Here is a 16,528-nt window from a genome sequence, read left to right as displayed (position 1 = left end):
CAATTTCAGGACTGGATTTTTTTTTTAATTATTATTATTTTTCCAAAGGATGTTCATAATATGAATAAATGCAACCTATTCAGTAAGATATTTTACTAAATCTGAAGAAAGCAAATGATCTGTTATTGATTATTGGTGGTGAGTGGTTGATATTGTTTAGTTTAAGAGATTTTCACTTGCACTTGCCTGAAATGATGATGATATGAGGAGAGTGGAAATATGACATGGGAGATTATCTCAAAATTGGGCATTTGTAACAACAGTGAGTTAGTGCTGTATGGTTCCTCTGAGATATGGACTGGACTCACAGTACAGCAGGGAAAGGCCCAGGACATTGTCTACACAAAAATTTAACAAATGGCACATGGTACCATAGGACGATAGGTGGACCACATCGGAAACGTGTAGTCTACCTGTACGGGACTGAGCCTCCCACGGGTCACAGAGAAGGTCACAGAGAGAAGGATGAGGCTGGCTGGGCACTGTGTCAGGGCCAGGCACCCAGAACTGGTGGCAAGCAAACTGACACTGTGGAAGCCAACCTAAAGGCCTCTCCATACTTCGACCGAAATGTTTGGTGAGTTGTGTTTTCCGACGTGCAAATTTCCGAACTCTCGTTCGGTCCAATGCTTTTCAGAATTTTATGGTAGAAAAGGACCTTTTGACCGAAAACGGCGGTTTCGGTCGAAGTATGGAGAGGCCTTAAGGCACAGCCAGGAAGGCAAAGAGGTGCACCACCTATGTAGACATATACTGCGGTGCGACAGCAGAGCTCAAGACACTCATAGTCATAGACTGCTAGACAGGAGGGTTTGGAGGGCAGTGATTCTGGGGAGTCTCTCACATTACATTACATTGCATGCAATCTGGGAACCACATCATCAAAGAAAGGGCGACGCGAAGCGTAGCGACTGCTCTGAGGCTGTCTTGAGAGATTACATTGCATGAAACCTTATCTTCCCTTCTTGCTTCAAGCAATTTCCACTGAACAACAATAGTCCACTCTTATTCTGCTTGCCAGTTAAATAACAAACACAAGCTATATAGTTCATATCAACATAAATCAAATAAATAGATATTGTTCTCACTTTATAGATCATTAGAAATATTCTTTTGTAATTGCATTTCATTTGAATGGCCTCACACAATAACAATTAGAATGGTTCTATTGACTACTGAGGCATGTATATAGTTATTCAGTCACAAGTTCACAACATATCAGATCTACAAGCTCACTATGTGTTTCAGATGCATAGACAATTAGAAATAGACCCATATAATTTCTATAATATATAATATAATTTCTATAATATATCAACAATAAACTATAGGCAAACAAATAGCCCGACACAAATTATATTATCATAGTAGGCCTATACATTGCCCTCTAGATTTTCTGGTGATGCTTAAAGGAATAGTTCACCCCCAAAATGGCTTTGGGGGGATCAAAAATTGTATTACAATAAATTTAGCCACATTGATTCCAGATACTCAAGACAATCAATGGGGGTAAATTGTTTTAGGAATGCGACAAATACAAAAAAATATTATTGAACTCAAGTCTCCATAAATCAATGGAAAAAACAAAAACATTTTAGGGGTGAACTATTCCTTTATGCTACAGTACAGTAATCTAAAGAGAAAAATTGTATACAAAACAAAAACGTCTGTACATTTCTAGAAGGCTTAAAGTCACTTAGGCCTATATCTGACGCTTTCTTTATGGACAGATGTTTCAAAACATGACTCGCCCTGTTTCAATAACAGTGTAGTAGGCCTACAGCTACATACAATGAGGCAGATCTATTAATGTAACAATAAATACATATACATGGGTCAGTAATAGTATGGAAAACTATTGTTTTCTTCAATTAATAATGAAAAGCTTTATTTGATAGCAAGAATTTTCTTTCTGCCTCTCTTCTGAATAAATATGAGATTAAAACCTGCACATTACTGAAAATAAAGTAGATACAATCTCATCGATCTGCCACTTTTATATGCACCTCACCTGACCTGTCCTTTATACGGTTTTGTACTAGTACAAACCCACTGCCAGATGGGTGTTACATCCAAGTGTGTGCTCTAATAAATTCAGTGACACCAGAGGTCCCTGTTTGGCAATAAACGTTGTCAGGCAAAGTGGGGTCCGGAGTCGACTCCGGGGACCTTGAGGGAGTTCCAGGGGGTCCACAGCTAAATGATAGTTAGGAACCAAATGGACCCTTATGGACGTGTAACTCTGAGAGCCAAATGGACCTTTATGGACGTGTAACTCTGAGAGTGTACAAGGCCTATAACGGCCTAACGGGTCCATTTGGTTCCATTTGTACACTCCCAGAGTTAAATGAAGAATGATTTTACAATATAAATTAGGGTCTCGTAGAAATACAGTTAAATGGGGTCCGTAGGCATAGCCTAATGCCAGTCAAACTGGGGGTCCTTGAAATTAAAATGGTTGGAGTTTCTGAGAATCACTGCTACAGAGCTGTACAAATCTTCTCTTATCTATCCCATCTTTTCAAATGGGGGTCTGCGGGCTAAGTGTACAGTTGGGGTCCTCCTTGCCATGAAAGGGTTTGAGAACCACTGGGGTAACTAAATTCCGCGGAACTCCAGTTTCAGTGTAACAAGGCGGACCGCTCAAAGCCTGCTCAAAACACAAGACATGGCCATCCAGCGAATTACGCATGCGCATTAGTCGGCGCTTTAAAACAAGCCTTGAGGAGGGAACATGAAGGCACTTCCAGGACCAGGTGGGCATAAAACAAACACAGAAATGCTGCTGCATCGTGTACTTTATAACAACGCTCGCCCGCGGACGGCTGTCTGGACGTGGTTGTTCATCAAAGTTGCGTCGCTCTTAATTCGTGCGTTTTGACAGGCAGCACGAACTGGCTTAGCCTTAGCATGCTAGCTAGCTGTTATTGTTTTTCATCATTTCGAGAGAAGCAAAATGGAGGCACATCGCTGTCGGTGCCAGTGTCCTCTACGCAGCCACTCCCGAGTCCCCGTTGAGATTTTCATCTGCATTATAACGTCTGTAGAAGTGCCGTCGCTGTTGCAAAACAGGCACTGCTAGTTAGCCCTAGTTAGCATTGGCGTGTTGTTGTTCTCGTGCCGTAATGCGCAGTGTTAGCTTAGCTTGCCTTTCAAATCCGGCAAATTTAGAGGAGGATGCGCCGGGAACAGTATTATAACCTTAACGTTAGTAACGTTTCATTCTGCGTTTTAACGGGTTGTCAGTGGTGTTTGTACTTAATGCAAAGTTATCACAGAGGAGGAGAGGCGTGTTTAGCATTTTCTGGCCAGCTAACGTACATTCGTTTGCTTTGTTTTGCAGGGTAAAAGCGGGCAACTTTGCCGAGTTTCGCCGCCCGAGACGTTGCAGAATGAAACGTCGCTGCTGTGTTCGCCATGACTCTGAGATCAACGCTGTATGCGAGCACGGGATTCAAGCTAAACCCTGACACCATCGATTTGGAGAAGACTCACATCGGTGCCGCCACGGTGAGTCCCATAACCATCAAGAGGGAATCCTGCGACTTTGTCCTAGATGTTCCAGACGTGCAGGGGGGCGAGATCCCTGGCAAGTCAAGGGACTTAGACCAGAACTACACAACGAGCAAAGTTGCCCGCACTGCCACGGTTGCAGAAGCACTTCAGGGGGACAATAAAACTGTGGGGATATTGTCCCCTGTCAGACAAATGGGGGGTGAGGGAACCCCAGTGAAAGGTAAACCCCTCTCAATTGACAATATGGATAACCCTCAGATGGCTTTGAACAATAACCCCAAGGATGCCGGTGCTGATGAGAGTGCGAAGGGTGCTGGTCCCGGGGTCCTCGGTAGCGCGTCCATTGAGGTCAGCTCAGAGGGCAAGTGGAGGAACATCAAGAAGACGCCTGCCAATCCCCACACTCAAGCCAACTGCCTTCGGCAGATTCTGCTCCTTCAACTGGACCTCATCGAGCAACAGCAGCAGCAGCTGCAGTCGAAGGACAAGGAGATAGATGAGCTGAAAGCAGAGAAGGAGACGGTAAAGTGTTGGAAAGTTTTTTTTATTTTTTAGTTTGAAGGAAAGTGTTATGTTTACTGATTAGGTGTAGTAATGCTGTAGTGTTTGCAAGCTAATTTACATTGGATATCAGTGTGTGTTATGTTGTTGTCAACTGGGTACTAAATTGTCAGTTTGTATCCCATTGGTTTGCAGCTACTTGCACGTATTGAGCGCATGGAGCGCCGCCTGCAGCTCACAAGGAAAGACCCGAGAGACAAACGTCTTTTTCAGCCTCTGGAGCCGTGGACCCCAGATAAAGAGGACATATGGGACTTGGAGGTGGTAGGGTCGACTCCACAACCAAACTCACCCATGCCGCTACCTTTCAGTCGGGGTGGCAAAGGTCAAAAACGGTAAATAAACAATGAAGGGCACAGTGCTGGGAATTCCCTAAATGTTTTTGTATATGGACTGAATCCCCAGTGCTAAAATACACGGCAGGCAAGGTCATACACAATAATTCACTGACCAGAAATTAGAAACTTGTGAGAACACATTTCTTGCCAAGAGCCATGTCTTCCAAAAATGGTTTACAAATTGAGTATTCTGTTGCAGGAAATCTTGCTTTGGCGACTCAAAAGCCCAGAAAGCACGAGGCAAGGGTTCAAAGTTCAGCCCCCAGAAGCCTCCTGACGTTCGACCTGGGTCTCCGTACCAAAGGGAGCTTCGTAGCAAGGAGACCCCAGAGAAGACAGGACTTGGGAGGTCAGAAAGGGACCTTTTTCACCCATGCAAAGAGGAGCCCCAGGAGTTCAGTTGCCAGATGGAAGAGTTGCCCTTCATGTCTACCACAGAGATGTACCTGTGCTGCTGGCATCAACCTCCCTTGTCCCCGCTGCGTGAGACTTCCCCCAAAAAGGAGGAGGATGTGGCTAGTGAGGCATCTTGTCATTTGTGCAAATTGTTGTTAATCTCTTAAATGCTAATGATTGTTGATTTCTTTTTAATGATAGTGGTTTCCACTTTTCCTCCACCTCCTGGCTGCTTTGTAGTTCCTTCCTGGAGGGAAAACTGTATAGAGCCCTTGGATGGGGAGTCATCCAGTAGCATCCCAGAGGTGAGACACATAAATGTCAGCCTTACAGTTATTTCATTTCATTGGATGGATAGTTATTCCAAAGCAGTTGAGAGCTCACATGACTACTCTACCCCGCTTATGGATTATGCGCATGTGTTCTTGTGTCTCTCCATCAAGGCACTGGAAGACGGTGTGTTCCTTAAGCGGCACTTAAAGCTAGAGTTGGATGAGAAGAGGAGAAAAAGGTGTGAATTCATTTATTTCTTTAAAAGACTGTATTCTATTATGCCTCATTTTGTTTTACTTGTAAAACAGAAAGGTTATGTGTTTTAGTTTTTTTGGTGGGTGGGTGGGGTCTGGAAAAAAGTATTCATTTATATCGTGGAGAGCTTGTTATTTTTTACATTTGTACTGTATTGTAATGATTGTTCAGGAATTGGGTTAGGAATTACACACAAACTAATTTAATAATTCTTGCCCAAAACCAAAGTGTCACTTATAAGACAAGAGGCTTTATTAGCAATTATAAAATACTTTTAATTATGGCCTCTGGTCACATGTTAACGCATAGGCCTCCATCAAATACGGCAATGCAATTAAGGCACAGCTTTTATATTGTACCCATCCGTGTAGTCGTGTGTGGATAGTGGTTGTGATTAAACACATGCGTTTGAGAGCTACACAGGCTGCATTCAATACAAGGCATAGTCTAATGAGAATAGGTCATCGCTCCTGGTTTTACTTTTGCTTCAATTATTTCAGTGCATTCTTGTCATTTGCTGAAGACCTCAGATTCTAAATAAATTCCTTCAGCAAACCTTTGAGAATACTTTTTTCTATTTTTGTATACCGTAAGCGTATAGTCCGTGTACCTTAAGAAACTTGTCACGAACATTGCATCAATTTCAAGTCCTTTATTGTCACAAAATATAATGCTGTGAGTGGGTATCGACAAGTTCAGTCAGTGTACTTTTGCCGCATACAGTATGTGCAGCCACAAAATCTGTGCTGCATGTGGATGTCCCGGCAGATATGAGTGGTGCAAGGCAGCAAGTATAATTTTGCTTTAAAGAACCATTACTACAAGACAAATGTAAGAGTGAAATTGACAAACTAAGACAATAGGACAACCTGAATTAGAAAAGGTGTCTCTTAACTTATTTTTTAATTGTCAGTGTTGGGACAAGAAACTATCCCAGAGCCTTGGGGCAACAACATAAAAAGGCTTGTCAGCTGAGGAGTAGTTCTACCTGGGGGCTTTGTGGAGCTAATTTACAGGAATGATATGCATAATAATCATTAAGGTAGACCTTTATTAATCCTGCGGGGGAAATTCTGTAATGGTTTGTGCCACAACATCAACAAGTAAATAATTGATACTTTAGTTATTAGTTTTAGATTTTAAGACCTTTTTGGGACCTTGAATATTAAGAATCAATGGCTTCTCTGCTCTGATGTTTTTATTGTCTTGCTTCTGACCCATTTGTATTTACTTTTGTTAATTTATGTTTGCAGGTGGGACATCCAGCGAATCAGAGAGCAACGCATGTTTCAGCGTTTACAACAGCGCATGAATAAGAAGAAAGTTGTTCAGGAGGTTGAGCCAGAGATCTCATCTTTCTATCCCGACTGTGAAGATGGTAAATTTGCTTTCTTTAACATCCCAGTGGCAATGTTTAATTACATATGATCTAAATTATATACTTAATATATTTTAAAATGTGCTGATTTTTTTTTTCTTTTTTTTTTTTTTTTACTTTGTCATTCCCCAGTTGAATCCATAGTCATCACCCCCTTCCTGCCTGTGGTTGCGTTTGGCAGGCCACTACCAAAACTCACTCAACAGTAAGTCGACTCTTAACTAGTGCATAACGAATTCTTACTGTGATAACTTTGGTCTTCTGCACTCTTGTGAATGCACTCCCGGTTGAGTAAAAGAGAAGAAAAACTAATGGGCTGATGGCTTTGGGGTTGGCACTATTATTCCTCAGTGGACTTTGAAATGGAATCAAAAGATTATGCACTCTAATGAGATGAAAAAGTTTCCATAGCCGAGCATAAAAAGTAACGAATGAATAACGAGTTAATCATAAATTAACCTAACTAGGGCGGTGCTCGTTGGGCACTGGCCTACTCTGGAACAATGCTAGTGGGAAATTAATGTCCCACCCAGTTCTGCAATGAATACCCGTCGGTCTGTGTCCCTTTCACACCCATATTATGGAGATTGCTGTATCTGTCTGCCTGTGTACATTTTATGGAGTTTCGTGTCGGGCATGCCCAAATTTACGTCTGTGATGTCATAGACAACGCCATACGGGCACATCAGACAGACATTGTGGATTTATAGTTAGATTAGATATTGTATTATATACATAGTTTGCCAGGTTAGGGAGGTTAAAGTGGAGTTGTTGTGATCATCTCATATAAAGCCTTATTCCAGCTTAAGTTGAAGTCACCAAATACAAAGACCTTTGTTGATATAGAAATAGTAGAATTGAATTGCAAAGAGACAAATACGAATATCAAAAGGGTCCCCTGGTATATAAATTAAATGTTCTCAAATTGTCTCTTCAGGAACTTCGACTTGCCGTGGCTAGATGATCGCAGCCGCTGTCGCATTGAGGTTCCCAAAAAACACACACCACACCGGACCTGTCGAAAGTGAACTGTGTCAATGTAATGGGAGAAGTTCCACGCCCTACCCAGATTTATAATGCTTCCTTGTCTTAGGGCAAAAAGACTGTCTGTGGTTTCTACACATAGGAAGTGTGATAATTGTTTTCTGACTGGACGAATAAATGGCTGTCATAAGTCTCAAACTACCAGCTGTTCTCCAATGGAGAGGTACAGAAAGATTGGGTGTGGCAGATAGATGCAACTTCAGTTCACATTGGTAATTGTGTCCCTATTGTTACCTTTTGGAGAGTAACGCCTTGTTGCAACAAGATTACAGTCCCCTTGTTAATTGCAGTTCTGAACATTTTTAAACCGTTATGCATGACTGGTGATGCATCATTTTCAAATTCTTGGGTAATTGCTTTGTCATCCCAATTGATTTATTCATTGTGGGTAGTCCTATTGATTTGTAGTATTACATTTTACATAGTTGCTGACTGCCCAGAGAAGTTGGGGACTCTAATCTTGACAGAATTTATTAAATAGAAAAACATTCTATTGCCATTTGACTGAAAATCAGAGCTCAGAAGTGTACAGTATGAGCAATGTGGCTGTCCTTTGCTGGATTCTCCTTTGCCGCCCACAACCCCTCTGTCTAGATGAAAAATCTTTTGAATTTGACTGTCATGCTTGTCTGTGTATTGCTCATGTTGTTCTTTGTACTTAAACGTTTCAGACCAACATGTGCACTGCAGTTTGGGTAATAAGTGTCAGATCCACACAGCATGGTGTCATAGAATTGTAAATCTTCATCCAAAACAAGGTGACAAAGTACCAGGCACCCACCACACAATCTACATTTGGAAAAGTTCTCATGCTGAATTGTCCATGCTTTGCTTGGCGGGGAAAAGGCTGGCTGGATTTAATCATTCTCAGCAAACCATACATAGCATATAGGAGGCTAAATTTACATGAAATCCATGTTCATTTTTTGTTTTGCTAAATATGCACTACTATCCTACTATTAAGCACACTGGTTCTTCTGACATGGATAACCTCCACCATGTGCTGCTGCCTCATCTGCCGCTGTCTGTTTCTCATTCAGCTGCGAGTCTGACCGCATCTTCGCCACCTTTTCCTTGAGTTGAGCCATCACAATGTTATGGTTCCTCTCCAGTTCTTGTTGCTGCAGCTGTCGTCTCTGTTGACTTTTCATAAAGTCATAGTCTACGCAAGGACTGAAGCATGAAGTCATAGTCTACACAATATCTCCATAGCATTGGTCATCTCTACTCTGTTCCTCCAGTCGAGTCTCTAGTGCTGTATGGTTGTAGATCCAGGCCGGGCGGCTGTCTGCAGCTTGCTTCTCAGCCGCTGGACCTCATCTGCCATTGACTCACTCATAAACACGGTCAATCCAGCCATCTGGTTTGGGGTTTTTATATGTTGCATGGTCTCTTCTGAGCTGGCAAATCTGTTCCAAAAAGATAGCAGCATGGCATACCTCTGGAGCATCTTCTCTGTTCATTGTACTTGAGAGAAGATGGAAAAATGTTTCAAGTTTTTGAAAGCATGACTATTGACTTTGGCCGCTTAGTCCAGTGAAAACTCCTGTGTTCTACTTGAACAGCCTTATCTTAAGGTGATCCAAGAATAACAAAGTGATCTTTTGTTTGTTCTGGATTTTCTTTTCTAATCTATACAATATGCTTACATGCAGTAAATATTAGCCTACGTATGTGTAATGATTGGTCTTGAAGGATGCATAGCCACCATTCAAGTGAATCAGTCTAGAACATAAATGTTCTTACTAGCTGTAGTTCTAGCTCTGTTGACCAGTACACACTTGAACATGCTGCCAGTTATTCTCTGAATTTCTATGTTACAATGTACAATCGTACAGTTTAGTTGGGCAATATATTTGCTTGTTCACTGCACTTGCTTAACCATTTACTGCAACCAATGAGCATATGTGTGATGGATCTCAGAAATACAAAACTGGTCTTCTGTACATAGCTTTCAGAAACAAATGTACATAAGGAAAACATGTCTGTTATTTTTTTATTATTTAATGTTCCAAGTGTTGAGTACATTCAATATTGTTTTCTGAAAAATGATTGTATGTTGACAAAATAATTGACTGTTTTGAGAAGTTCAGATTTTCTTTTCTTTTTTTGAATAAAATTAACGTCTATACTACTGTTTGGGATATTGGTCAGTCAATTATAGGTTTGATAAATGAATGATAGCATTCAACAGAAATTGGAGAACTCAAGTGAAGTACTAGCGTTACAGCTTGAGGCAAATTACTGCCAAAATGCAAAGGCACTAAAAGATCCCAAGATGTGCAGCTTTATGAATATGGATTTGCTTTTTTCAGATGAATCAGACAAATGTCAAATGTGAAAAAATGTTTTATTGAACAAATAAAACAAACAGGACAATTTCTCAAAAATATATAAACGCCCTTCATCAGTAAGAATCGTGTTAAAAATGCCACCAATAAAGGGCTATTACATACCAGGCACCATGTGGTTAGTGCCCCCTCTGTTGCCGCTGGTGGAAAATAAGCAAATTGGGGCGTACTTTACCAATCTCTCATCCCAATATATTTTTGTTAAATCCACTGTCCTATTAGTAATTTCACACAAAACGATAAAAGGATGCTCTGATAATCGACTGACACTGACCCACCACCCTGTCAACTAGTTATCCTCAGTAAGCAACGCATACTCAAAGTAACGCACAAGCTTGAAAATATTAACGGGATATATACTGATACTACACTACAACCTTGTTCCATGTCTTAACTGATGATGTGGATGCCCAGGCAGGCACACAACAATTAAGCCTATGTACAAATGTGTTGATCTTGGCATGTGTCAAACATAAAATGCGCGCGCATACATATATATAATATATACTGTAGGCCTATATAGATCTCACCTACTTTCATTTAGCCTTTTGGTTCTTTAAAACATTTTGTAATTAGTGTTACTTTGAATAGTGAAACTAACATGCCTGGGGGGGTGGGGGGTAATATGTACACTTGACAGTGTATTTCCTTTTTCACCTTTTGAAATGGATGTTTCATTTGGCAATGTCAAAAATTAGGTGAAAGTTCGGTAAAGCCTACGCATGAAAATGACTCATGTAGGTTTGATATAACATATACTGCAAGTTTATGATCAAAATATCTCAAACACAAAAAGCCATACACCATTATAAGAGACCTTTCACTGAAACCCCTGTGGTCTTCATTCACCTTTCCCTACCCAAAGAAATCGAGATACAGAAATCAGAATATGTTTGTATCTGTATACTGACACCCCAGCCAAAGTGCGCTTGTCTGCCAAATGTTCTGGCATTCAATCTCTCCTGAGATTGTTCAGTCGCTCCTCCAAGTCCGCATCAGCATCTGCTAGGGCAGCTTGGGGCTCTGCCTTCTTTCCTTCCGCCGCTGATAGGCTTCCTCCAATGCCTGGCAGGTCTAGATAAACACCATAGTAATTCAATGATGTGGACACATACATTTCTTCAATTAGTGGGTTATATTGGACGGAGGATGAGCACATGCACATAATATTGATGAATGTTCTGTCATCTCTTTGTGGGTGCAATAATGCATTTGACTTACTCGATAGCTCATCTGACAGATTGAGACCCAGTTCATCCAGCACTTGGGACACGATGGCATCGCTGCATATGATACAAGGACAGACTTATGGATTTATTTTGAAAAAAGGAAAAATATGAAAAAAAACAAGCACCTTTGTACAGGCTTGACTCTTTAATATTGAATAGTCTGTATGAGAATGTAACATTTTGCTTATCTTCGTCCCCTACCTCTCATCCTCATCATCCTCATCACCCATAGCATCATCTATTGCGTCATTCATCATCTCCTCCTTCATGTCCATGATTTCACTCTGTCGTTCAAAATCCATCATAATCTTCTGAATCTGGGGCATCTTGAGCTGTTGAAATGAATGCAGGATTAACACAGACTCACCTAATGATCAATCAATAAAATATGCTTAGCAGCAACAAGTGAATCTTATTTTGTAACATGTTTCAAAGTTTTTTTTTCTGTACTTCCATTCACTGGTATCATACAAAAGGTCCCACTACTGAATTTCAGTAATTATGATTACCACAAATAGCTCACCTGTCTGTTCATGGTGGCCATGGCTTTGGTGACACCTTTCATTGCCTGTGCCATACTGTTGTTGGACTTGAGCGTCTGAATCTTTAGACTGACAGCCTGGATATTTGCTCTCATCATGATAAATTTCTTGACGTAGCGCCTTGTGCGAACCAAGTCCTTGGCCATGATCTTGACTGCATCCTGCAATGATCATAAATAATACACAAGCCGTTACAAAGATTGGAAACTAAAGGTTTGCTGACTTTGCTCCTCTGGCTACAGCAAAATATTTTTTTATGAAAGTAACATAGCCCAGGTCTTTTTTAAAGACGGGTGCTTGCAGGAAACTGACCAGTCGCTAATGTTAATATCCCTCCCTGTGTTTCTATGATTAATCACATAGAACAGGGGTCTTCAACAGGGGGTCCGGGACGCCTAGGGAGTCCTTAGAGTTACTACAGGGGGGCCGCCAAATCCTTGTGTGATAGGATCATTCTTTAAAATTAACAACTTGAACCCTCGCATCCCTATTCCGAGAACTATAGCCAAAAATAGCAGTTCTACAAGCTCTCAACCCCTCGCACTGCGAGGCATTGACAGCTTGTAGATCGGCAATTTCTGGCAAATAGGTTTGGTGTAGAGGTAATAAAGAGCAGACCAAGTACAGAGTGAAAGGTCAAGTTTACAAATATCGACAATTTAAGTGGTTAAATGCCTGAAAATACACATTAACATGAATCCAACATGGACTGCTGACATTGCTGTCAAACAAGTCAAAGAAAAATCTGTATAACGCATTTATACAATATGTAGAGGGGTTCCCTGCTTCATCTCTCTCTCAGTTAAGGGGTCCTTGGCCTGACAACTTTGAAGACCCCTGACACAGAAGATATGTGATTAAAATCATTTTCCATTGAATGAACATATTGTTCTGCTCTTTTTCTCCCCCTCTCCGCTCACCATCTGTCCCTGTTTAGCCATTTTCTTTATGTCTGCGATGATTTTCTTCTCCTGCTGCTCCAGTCTTTGTCGTTCTCTGTCCAGGTCTCTCATGGCCCGGTTGAGAGCCCGCTGGTTCTGCCTCAGCATCTCCTCCGGGGTCTTCCTCTTCCCAAACAGGAACTCCATCTTCAGAAACAGACAAGTCAATAATGATGAGTTAATAATGACAATGTACTGCTTGAAACACGGGTGGTTTAGTGCAATCGTTTTTGTTGACAAACTATAAAGACAAACAAAAGTATTATAGTATTTGGACCTGTCTGCCCAACAGACATTTCAAAGTGATTGAAAGAGCTAGAACGTTGTCTCTTTGTGTGGAGGACTCCCGTGGGGAGTTATGACTCAGTTATTATACTGTACTGTACCACCATCTTAATATTTCATGACTAACAATAATAAGTCATAGCCTTAACCGTGCGGCGTGCCAATAAAGACGACTGTTTGTTTTGGGGACTTGTTCGTGCTGTACAACTAGCCTTGTTTTAACATTGTAATGTTTTAATATTAGGGCGTAGCAGAGAAGAGCTTGTTTTCTAGGTCTGACTTAAATATCTGTCAACATTCCCTGGGCTATTACCCTGCTAGCTAAAATTAGCTGCCTGAAAGGGACACTTGGTACCGGTTAGAGTCTCACCTTGTAAGGAGTGTGTGGTGCTGTGACGGCAGTAGAAGGGGTATTTAGTCTTTTAAAGATGTCCTGGCTGCTTTTTACTCGACAATTTAGGACGACTTATTTGTTTTCTTTCACACGCTTCCGGGTTTGAGCTTCACTTCCGGGATGTGACGTCTGTAGTGTGTCACACTTGGTCACGCTCCGAAAATCAGCCGATCTACAAGCCCCTCCACGCGACGCATGATGACGCTTGGTGGACTTGTAAATCGACCAAAAACAGCCGATATACAAAAAAGATCTGCACGTCATACTACGTAACACAGTAGAACACATGACCGCCGGTGCAACCAAGTATTTGGCTTTCCACATGGTGGAGTGTCAGCGGCTGCAACGAATTACTTTTCAGGGCTTTTTGTCGATACAGAATAGGCCTACTGGACTGGAATATAACATCAATGAGAAACGTTAGTGCTACACGTTTTCATTTATCCCGTCTATCCAGGATTTTAAATAAGATTCACTGGATATTTTTCTTTCGCCGATTATCAGTATGGGAACGTATTTTGCGTATAAGTACATGTCCCTGTTTATTTGCTCCAGGAGTTTGGTGAAACGCGTGCCAAATCAGTTTGCATCCTCCTACCACTGTGCAAGTATTCTCCTGCGCCCAAAAGACAGTAGAGACGAAGCTGTGATGAGGAGGCGGCGGACTGTTTCAAGAAACTTTGATGTGAAACAACAAAGCAGGCCTTCTGATGGAAGGGAGGGCCATGGGTGGTCTGGTGCGTCCAGGAGGGAAGATTTGGGTCAAGGGACAGTCTGGAAGAGAGAGATCCCAGTACTGTGGGAGCCGACAGAGCCGAGGGCACAAGGAGTGTCATCTGAGCTCAGGAAACTCAGTCTTGAGGATTTCAACGACAAATATGAGAGGCCAGTCACACAGAGGGTATCAAAGGACCCCAAAGAGGAGAGGGACTATGAGATAGTCTTTGGTGTGTCCCCTTGTCTCTTGGCTCTTACTCAGGGAAGAAGGAAAGCATATAAACTGTTTGTTAAGGCGGGTGAGGCCTCTCATAGGTCTTCTGTGGTGAAGGTTTGTGAAGAGGCTCTCAGGCGCGGAGTGCAGATTCAACGGGTCAGTAAGAAGGACCTGGACAAGATATCTCCTGGACGTGTACACCAGGGGCTTTGCCTGCAGGCCAGTCCCCTGACTTACATCACAGAGGAGATGGCCTTTGTGCCTCCCAAGAAGAAAAACACAACACCACTATGGCTCGTGCTCGCTGGAATCCAAGACCCTATGAATCTTGGTGCTGTTCTGCGCTCTGCCTATTTCCTTGGAGTAGATGGCATTGCTAGCTGTCTTCAAAATAGCTGTCCACTGACACCAGTAGTCAGCAAGGCCAGTTCAGGTGCAATGGAGGTCATGGACATATATGGCTATAAAAACCTTGAGGGCATGCTAAAGCTTAGGGCAGCAGAGGGTTGGCAGGTAGTGGGCACTGTGGGAGCTGAGGTGGAGGAGCCACAGATTCCTGTGATACCGTGTTCAGATTTTACAATGACCAAACCTACATTGTTGGTGATGGGGGGTGAAGGGGAAGGCTTGTCCCCTGAGCTGCTCTGTCACTGTGACACACTGGTCACCATCCCAGCTCATAGAGATTTGCACCCTGGTATAGAGTCTCTGAATGTGTCGGTAGCTACAGGCATTCTGTTGCACAGTCTGCTGGCATCCAGGAGAGCTGGCATCTGAGGATCAGCATGGAATGAGGGGTTGATCGTTTCGGCAGTACTGTTATGTGACAAAATGAATGTCTCTTTACTTTATGTTCATCAACATACATGATGCGAGTCATTGAAGTTGTTGCGTGTAGCATGTTAATGTACAATAAAAAAACAATACGTTTGCATCCCTGTTTTTGATTATACACAACCTTTAGATATTTTAGTTTCATGCTCTTTTTTTTTGCAATTATATTGTCTAAATAAGTAAATCATTTTGTTATTCAACAAGAAACAATTGCAGGTGTGATGTGACAGACAATAAAATACTTCATGACATGAGCTTGCAAAATATCACATTTACTTCTTCTGTAACTGCTATTTGGACTTTTATGAAGTTCTGTTCGGTTTATCTCTCACCATACATACCTGTATGTAATGTACACATATTGTGTTCATGCTGTCTCGGTGGCTTTGTGGTCCGTCCTGTCCTGACACTGGGAGGTCGAGGTTAAATCCCCACCAGAGTCCTACTGTACTAATGACTAAAAATGATACCCAATGCCACCCTGCTTGGCCGTCAGCAAGACTCAGCATCAATGGTTGGATTAGGGGTATGTCCCTTTGACATACTAGTGTCATGTCCAGGGGGTGTATTTGTACATCACACTAAGGGCCGATTCATACTCCACTTTTATAGCCGAATATATTTCGGTTCGGCACTGTCTAAACTACAATATGAAATAATTTAGAAGTTCATTAATTTGGCTGTTCGGTGCCACCAAGATTGCGTGACTCCCTGAACCGAACCGAAATAAATTTGAGTATCCAATCGGCCCTTAGGAAACATGAGATAGGCTCTTGACCTCATGGCCTCTGGAATCCTTCATGTACAAGTCCACCCCTAGACTTACCCCCATTCCGACCCTTGATGCTGAGTGCCACGCAGGGAGGAATTGGGTACCATTATTGTAGATTTTGGTATGTCTTGGCTGCCCAGATAAACCCATCCTCCTGGTCTCAGGGCAGACACTTTACCACAAGACCATGAGGTTCGGGCTTAACACCTATGTCGTACCACCAGTCCGACTTTGTAAGGGTACCCGTTGTTGTACCCATCGTCTGTGTCCCGATTTCCCGGCCCGGCTAATTAGCGAGATGTCTCTATGCAATACACTAGGCAACATCTAGTTCTATCAGGCCTAATTATTATTATTATTTTTATTTTTTTAGCGAATGCAAAGTCCTTAAGCCAAGCAGTTGCTTCCTGGTCGGCTGTATGGAGGATGACTAATCATCCTTCCAGTCTTTGGAGAGGACAAACCTCTATGATGTGCTCCATAGT

At 42.1% G+C, this 16,528-nt stretch overlaps 3 protein-coding genes across 4 annotated transcripts; 2 read left to right on the top strand and 1 right to left on the bottom strand.

Moving 5' to 3' along the window:
* The first annotated feature begins 2,641 nt into the window (after positions 1-2,641).
* msl1b (MSL complex subunit 1b) lies at positions 2,642-9,831 on the top strand. Of its 2 annotated transcripts, none has more exons than XM_080746902.1 (9): positions 2,642-2,756; positions 3,344-4,038; positions 4,213-4,412; positions 4,615-4,934; positions 5,052-5,116; positions 5,255-5,322; positions 6,593-6,717; positions 6,850-6,922; positions 7,655-9,831. In XM_080746902.1, exons 2-9 carry the CDS (start codon positions 3,418-3,420, stop codon positions 7,743-7,745), a joined length of 1,563 nt encoding a protein of 520 aa, XP_080603028.1. In that variant the 5' UTR covers positions 2,642-2,756; positions 3,344-3,417; the 3' UTR covers positions 7,746-9,831. The 2 variants fall into 2 exon arrangements, with proteins under 2 accessions (XP_080603028.1, XP_080603027.1); XM_080746901.1 differs by having other exon boundaries at positions 5,013-5,116.
* Positions 9,832-10,094: 263 nt separating this feature from the next.
* On the bottom strand, positions 10,095-13,610 carry chmp2a (charged multivesicular body protein 2A). Its single transcript, XM_080746917.1, has 6 exons — positions 13,480-13,610; positions 12,804-12,971; positions 11,865-12,044; positions 11,543-11,673; positions 11,334-11,395; positions 10,095-11,186 (listed from the first exon to the last, which is right to left on the bottom strand). Exons 2-6 carry the CDS (start codon positions 12,969-12,971, stop codon positions 11,065-11,067), a joined length of 663 nt encoding a protein of 220 aa, XP_080603043.1. The 5' UTR covers positions 13,480-13,610; the 3' UTR covers positions 10,095-11,064.
* A 398-nt stretch (positions 13,611-14,008) lies between these two features.
* Positions 14,009-15,214, top strand: mrm1 (mitochondrial rRNA methyltransferase 1 homolog; the record flags this gene model as incomplete). Its single annotated transcript, XM_080747336.1, has 1 exon — positions 14,009-15,214. One exon carries the CDS (start codon positions 14,009-14,011, stop codon positions 15,212-15,214), a length of 1,206 nt encoding a protein of 401 aa, XP_080603462.1.
* Between the last annotated feature and the right edge of the window lie 1,314 nt (positions 15,215-16,528).

This window comes from Nannobrachium achirus (assembly GCF_963921795.1).
Source record: "Nannobrachium achirus genome assembly, chromosome: 18".
In the NCBI taxonomy this organism is placed as follows: domain Eukaryota; kingdom Metazoa; phylum Chordata; class Actinopteri; order Myctophiformes; family Myctophidae; genus Nannobrachium; species Nannobrachium achirus.
This window is presented reverse-complemented; position numbering and strand designations above follow the sequence as displayed.

Coding starts and splice junctions, on each gene's coding strand:
- chmp2a (XM_080746917.1), bottom strand. CDS start 12,971: ATGGAGTTCCTGTTTGGGAAGAGGAAGACCCCGGAGGAGATGCTGAGG. Junction 11,674..11,864: donor TGGCCACCATGAACAGACAG/GTGAGCTATTTG, acceptor TCATTTCAACAG/CTCAAGATGCCCCAGATTCA. Junction 11,396..11,542: donor GAGGATGATGAGGATGAGAG/GTAGGGGACGAA, acceptor TATCATATGCAG/CGATGCCATCGTGTCCCAAG.
- msl1b (XM_080746901.1), top strand. CDS start 3,418: ATGACTCTGAGATCAACGCTGTATGCGAGCACGGGATTCAAGCTAAAC. Junction 5,323..6,592: donor GATGAGAAGAGGAGAAAAAG/GTGTGAATTCAT, acceptor TTATGTTTGCAG/GTGGGACATCCAGCGAATCA. Junction 6,718..6,849: donor CTATCCCGACTGTGAAGATG/GTAAATTTGCTT, acceptor GTCATTCCCCAG/TTGAATCCATAGTCATCACC.